Here is a 6,259-nt window from a genome sequence, read left to right as displayed (position 1 = left end):
AGCCCAAGATAAACCCCTTCGGCGCATGTGAAATGCTCCAACTGTGCATTGCAGCACAGTGCCTGACTACTTTGACAGCTTCAAGATTCAAAGCTAGGTTGGGGAGCACACCCAACAAGGCAAGAACCACTAGGCCACTTGCAGTAGTTGCGCCCTAGTTAGCTTAATTAGCTATGAATTCTATGTCCCTCAAAGAAACGTATGTACGAACTCTATTTATATGTTTGTATTTTTACTTATTTTATATGTTAAGGGTTATATAGTAAAAGTGTTGGTTATTTTTCTTTTAATATATAAAGAGAATTAGAGATAATTTGATCACAATGTAGTCCCAGTTTTATTTTCCTCTTCCTTAATTTTCTATATTCTTCTACCTCTATATAATCTCTATACATTCTAATTTGATCACAATGCAGTGCATAATCTCTTATATACATGAAAGTCGACCTCATATACAAATATAAAAACTTGAAAACGATAGCTGAATTACTTGATGATCGAGCTAGCTCGGCCTAAAGAATTGGTTTGAGGCACAAATTAGATTGTGAGATTAGTTTTTTGATCAGTAAGTTTGTACAGATTGGCGGGGACATGATCCATCGGATGGATCGATGTCCATGCAGAGCAGACCATATACGTCAACTCGATCAACCTGAAAACAACAACATATTGCTTAAGGTCCATCCGTCGATCGATCAAGTAGATCATATGAATAGATCGAAGAAGGTGACAACACATCCACTGGCTAAACTAATCAAACAGTTAACGAAAGCAGTTGGGCACATGACTTCAGGCCAAGCTCCGTGCTTGCTCGCTCCAACCATCTGCTCCATCAGGACCATCACGTGAACTCTCTCCCCCACAAACTAGGATAGGGAGGAGAGAAAGAGAGAGTCCTAGATGCCTAATTAATAACCACATCAAAGGCAGGGACATGGCTCCTAATTAATCGTCGTGTATAGGGCTGTCAATGGGTCGTGTCGGGTTGGGTTCGTGTCGGGTCAAGGTATTTATCGTGTTGCAAGATACAAACCCAAACCCAACCCATTTAATAATCGTGTCAAAAATTTAAACCCAAACCCAACCCATTTATTAAATGGGTTACCCGTTTCCAACCCGCTTAACCCATTTAATAAATAGGTTGTGTTGTGTTTGACAAAATGACTCATTTAAGGGTTAACAATGCGACCCATTTAACTAAAAAAATGCATAAATTGATTAAATTTGCTAAAAACTCCACAAGACGAAGAATATAAATAATTATATATAATTCATAAATAATTAAATCCAATAATTATAAAGAAAAATATTTCAAATTGTCTAATCCTATGATCAAATACTCCCAACATCTAAAATTTCAGGATAAAATATAGCATAATCGGGTTATACGGGTTCACTTCGTGTTGGTGGGTTGACCCGTGGCCGACCCATTTATTAAATGGGTCATGGCGGGTTGACCCGTGGCTGACCCGCTTTTTAATCATGAAAGTTCAACCGGCTTTATTTCGTGCTGGTTTTGAGTCGTGTTATCGGGTCGGTGTCGGAATTGACAGCCCTAGTCGTGTATATACTAAACGCACCTCTAGATAGCTAGGTAGGGTTTAGGTGTTTACCCTTCCCCTCGCTCTCGATCAAACACCGATCAATAGAGTATGGGTCTAGCAGGTAAACTGCGATCATGATCCTAATTTTCAGCAAAAGTTTGCTAATTACAGCTCCAGTATGAAAAATTCTTACATATGGCAGCCGCACCACGTGGCCGTGCGGTTACCCAATCAAAACTCACCAAACTTTACATGTATTTCGAAACTGCCCCTGTTTTTGAAAGTGAAATATCCAAAATACCCCCTGTTTAGAACCTGATTGGACAGCCCTATCACGCGTCCTTTACACATGCCCTACGCAAGACTTTCTCCTCCAGTATTTACCAGCAGATAAGAATCTATGTCATATCATGATGCATGTATATATATCGACCAAACCATGGAATATGTAAGGGTGCAGTGCATACCCCTACAAACCCACATGTATATGTTGGTAGTTATTGGCACACCATCTTTTACAGATAAGATTGAAAAACTTATAAGCATGGCGCATCCGCATGTTGCCAACAACATAAACAAACCGTACCATTAAGTTTGTCTGATCATCTAATCATTTCTTGTCATATATTCAATTTTTTTACATACCAAACAAAAATATTTTGAATATATATAGAGTTTTATATTTCTAGATTGTGATTATTGGGGCGGCCCAGTGGCTTTCTACTATGATGTAGACATTATTAACTTATATAGAATCAACTCATTTCACTAGCGAAAATCCGAGATGGAGAAACTGCATGTTTCGGACTACTGCCGTTCAAAAGGGAACCAACAAAATTGACATATCTCGATATGATCGAAAACGAAACTGAATTTGGAAGCCAACAGGTATCGGGTCAATTACGGGAGAATCCGATCCATGCATCTCTCAGATTGCATGGTTTAGTTTGTATAGCATTGGGCTTTAAGTCGAATCATCATGATCTTTCTTTTCCTTTTCTTCCCAGGTTGGATTAAATCTGATCAGATCAGCGCCATATATGATATATATAGTGCCACCTCATGGCCCGTTGATTATTAACCTTTGGGTTTACTAGAGCACCTCCTCTCCCATCTCCAATTTCCAGCCGACCTGCCCTGCTCGCCCATGCATGTTGTCCATCGATGTTGGCCTGCCTTTTCTAATAAAGTTATGTTTAAAGGCCCCAGGCCCCCAAGATGTTTTATAGCATTATAAATTAAGCTTAAAAAACTTGTTTCTTCAAGATGAAACGTACATATATATAGAATGTTGTCATCACCCAGTTTGATACTTAGATTAATATTTTCACTAATTTTGTTATAAACTTTTATATCAACTAGAAATATATGCAAGTGATATTTTTCTCCTTTGATGAGATCAAGAGTTTAATTTTCTACCTTTTGTTGCACAGTCGCAAGTACTATTGAGGCAATTAGGTATTCGATCACGACCATTTCAGCGGTATCCTTCATATTCATGCAAACCTTGTATGTTTGACAAAATCCTTCAAAAAAGGTAAAACCAAGTCTAAACCACTACATTGGTTTTGCTTGGAAAACAAATGAATCGGCCCCCTATTACAGACAACGAGAAAAAGAATGAAAGTAAAGCACATATTTTAACCACCCAAAATAATTTTTTTTTATTTTTTTATTTTTATTGGTCTAGTTAGTCCACCAGCCAGGTTGGGATTTTCACTTTCATAGACACGGAGCCACGGATCGATGATCTGGTTTGTAGAGTAACTAGTAATTCTAATTGGATCATTGAGAGAAAAGCGAGCTTAGCTTCAGCTTTGGTGGGGAATATATGATATTTATCTATCTGGATGATATATCTGTCTGCATACGTACATACATAATCTTTGATACCTTCCCCATATAATCAGAAATAAAAAATTACGCCTTGAATAGTCGTTTTCGTATGAGCGTATCAACAGTAGTGGAAACATTCTCTTCCTCAAATTCATGTGGCCAAACATCGATAAAAGCAGGTAACTATTTATGAGTGAACAGTTACGAATTTGGATCTTTGTGCTGCTTCAGAAAGTGAGGTATTGAACTGTTGACCGGTAAAAAAACAAAGATCGATTTGATGATGACGATGATGCTAGCTTGTGAAATCAATGGTGCTAATTTAGCTAGTACTGGTACTAGTAACAAGGCTCCCATTGTTCGAGAAACTAGCCCCTTGATAAGTTCCTTTCTTCATGTAAAAAGACAGAAAAAAGAAAAGAGGGAGATAGCGAAAAGGCCAAGAGACCCACCAGTCTTTGCTTTCCCTCTCCATGAATATGAATTCATTATTAGCTAGCTAGTGTGTTCTCAGTCGACTACTGAGTAGAGTCTGACTGATGTTGTACCATTCGGGCATGCACTCATTCAGATTATTATGCATGCATTAGTCATTCCATTGCTGAACTCCAAAAATGGGAGCGTCAGTAATCTACAGTACAACCCCTCCACGGTGGCCTTTCTATGAGTGAACATATATAGTAAAGACTACTCGATCATATATCTTGTCTTGGTATATTGCCAGCTAACTAGGTTAACAAAAATTGTTGTTTCAGGCTTTTAGTTCGTCTCCATCATCTCTGTTGTTTAACTTGGAGTATATATGGAGGCTTTCACGGGTAGTTACAAGGAGAAAGAAAACCAAGAAGAAAATCAAGATAATCATCATCATGAGCTCCTCAAAACTAGAATCTCTAGCCATCCTTTATATGGGCTCTTGGTTGAAACTCACCTAGACTGTCTGAAGGTAACCTCTCTCTCTCTCTCTCTCTCTCTCGGTGGATCGATCGACTGTGTGTGCTTAATTTTGATACGATATTACAGCGAAGCTGGCAAATCTATTATGAATATACATGAACATCATGATGATTACGATCTGCAAGAGCTAGCTAGCCCTATTTCGATCTGTCAGGAAGCCGATTTTATATATAACATTGAACAGAACTTGTATCATCTGCTAGCTTTTCTTTAATTTGTCCAAAAAAGAGAGGGAGCGATATAAAAAGTAATTCTTCAATTTGCTGTTTTGCTTTCATATATATAGATGCCTTCTAATTAAGTTCTACTATTTGATATAAGCGAATATATAGGGCTGCTGCGTTTCTCTTCTTCGCGATCGATCTTCTTATTCCTTTTCTGATATGCAGGTAGGTGGTAATGAAGATGACCTAGAGGAAAGTGATGCCCTCAGGGATTATATGAAGCAGCTTGACAATCACAAGACCAGTACTTTAGGAGAATCAGAGCTCGATCACTTCATGGTATCACCAAATTAATAATTCTCTGTTGATTATTAACATTACTAAACATTTAAAAGCCGGCCAAATCAATTATGGAAGTTAATATTCTACGAGCTAGCTAGCAGCTAACACTGTTACTAATGTAATTGGTATGTAGCTAGGTGTACGTCCAGTGTGAATTGTGATTTTAATTAAGTTACTTCTGTAGTGTGAATGTTACTTGAGAAATTTGAGACAAACCTACATTTCCCAGTTTGCTTACTAATTAATGTAATTGGTGTGTAGTTAGGTGTTCTGCGAGAATTGTGATTTTCAGTTACTTCAGTAGCGTGAATATTACTAAAGAACTTTGAGACAACCTATATTTCCCAGTTTTCTTTATTGTAGTAGAGATGAGTAGATAAGGCTGATGAAAGTTAAGCTTTACCTTGAAAAGATATACAGGACCAGCTATGCTTGGACGCAGGAAGCATATATTAGTTAATTGCTTTATTTACTTCTCTTTAGTACATTTATACTAGCTAGTAATTAACATATTTGTGATCATATAAACTAATGTGTGTGTCATTAGGAAGCATATTGCTTGGCACTTAGGAAGCTGAAGGAAGCAATGGAGGAACCTCACCAAAAGTCCATGACTTTCATAACTAACATGCACCATCAACTCAAGGAGCTAACCGCCACCAGGTCTCATCTTGATCTACCTGAATCACCTGCCAGCTTCCACCACCACCGCCACACTTCTGGTCAGTCTAAAATTGGACCAACTAAATTGAACAGACAAACAAATACAAACTAACAACATTAATTGCAATCTAACCGGATCGGTACAGCTTCTAATTAAATTCTTCTTCTGAATCTTGAATTAGGTGAAAGAAAGCCAGAGATGATCGACTGTGCCAGAAGATCGATCTAGAGCACAGGGACAGGATGCAGCTCATGTATGGAACATGATTTTAATTTGCGAAATTAGGCGAATGAAAGTCAGCATTTTGTAGTTGTTATTCAGTAGTGCCATGTGCCAGAAGTCCATTGGCTTATGTGCTTGGTATAAATAGCCGGCTATGCTATTGCTGTAACTAACTTTAGTTCTTTGCATTTTTCTTCCTCTGTAACGAAACAAACTCCATTTCTCTCTCTAATTCAAGGTTGCATCTCTGCGTTTATCGTCTACAATCAGCTTTTCTTCTTCATAATTTTGCTTGAATTCTGAACAATCATGATGACTTAGAGCTATGCTATGACTGAATTGCCACCAGTCTATCATATATGATTGTCATGTTAATTGTGACACTACTGCATGTATCGTCTGTACGTCATGGGCAACATGATATATATAGCTAGCTAGCTAGGGACTTTCTAAACATGTATGTCTGATCCCTTATCCTCGGTTAGACTGGTTAGTTAATAAATTATGAGACTCTATCTAAAAACATGATC

At 37.9% G+C, this 6,259-nt stretch overlaps 1 protein-coding gene across 1 annotated transcript; it reads left to right on the top strand.

Moving 5' to 3' along the window:
• Positions 1-3,653: 3,653 nt before the first annotated feature.
• LOC112175247 (homeobox protein knotted-1-like 1) lies at positions 3,654-5,981 on the top strand. Its single transcript, XM_024312908.2, has 5 exons — positions 3,654-4,060; positions 4,136-4,326; positions 4,727-4,840; positions 5,391-5,565; positions 5,689-5,981. Exons 2-5 carry the CDS (start codon positions 4,183-4,185, stop codon positions 5,733-5,735), a joined length of 480 nt encoding a protein of 159 aa, XP_024168676.1. The 5' UTR covers positions 3,654-4,060; positions 4,136-4,182; the 3' UTR covers positions 5,736-5,981.
• Positions 5,982-6,259: the final 278 nt, after the last annotated feature.

The sequence above is a fragment of the Rosa chinensis genome, chromosome 7, assembly GCF_002994745.2.
Source record: "Rosa chinensis cultivar Old Blush chromosome 7, RchiOBHm-V2, whole genome shotgun sequence".
Lineage (NCBI taxonomy): Eukaryota > Viridiplantae > Streptophyta > Magnoliopsida > Rosales > Rosaceae > Rosa > Rosa chinensis.
This window is presented reverse-complemented; position numbering and strand designations above follow the sequence as displayed.

What these genes read in the sequence shown, in the direction of transcription:
- LOC112175247 (XM_024312908.2), top strand. Translation starts at nt 4,183, where the DNA reads ATGGAGGCTTTCACGGGTAGTTACAAGGAGAAAGAAAACCAAGAAGAA. An exon ending in CTCACCTAGACTGTCTGAAG is followed by an intron (nt 4,327 to 4,726) that starts GTAACCTCTCTC and finishes TCTGATATGCAG; the next exon opens with GTAGGTGGTAATGAAGATGA. An exon ending in CAGAGCTCGATCACTTCATG is followed by an intron (nt 4,841 to 5,390) that starts GTATCACCAAAT and finishes GTGTGTCATTAG; the next exon opens with GAAGCATATTGCTTGGCACT.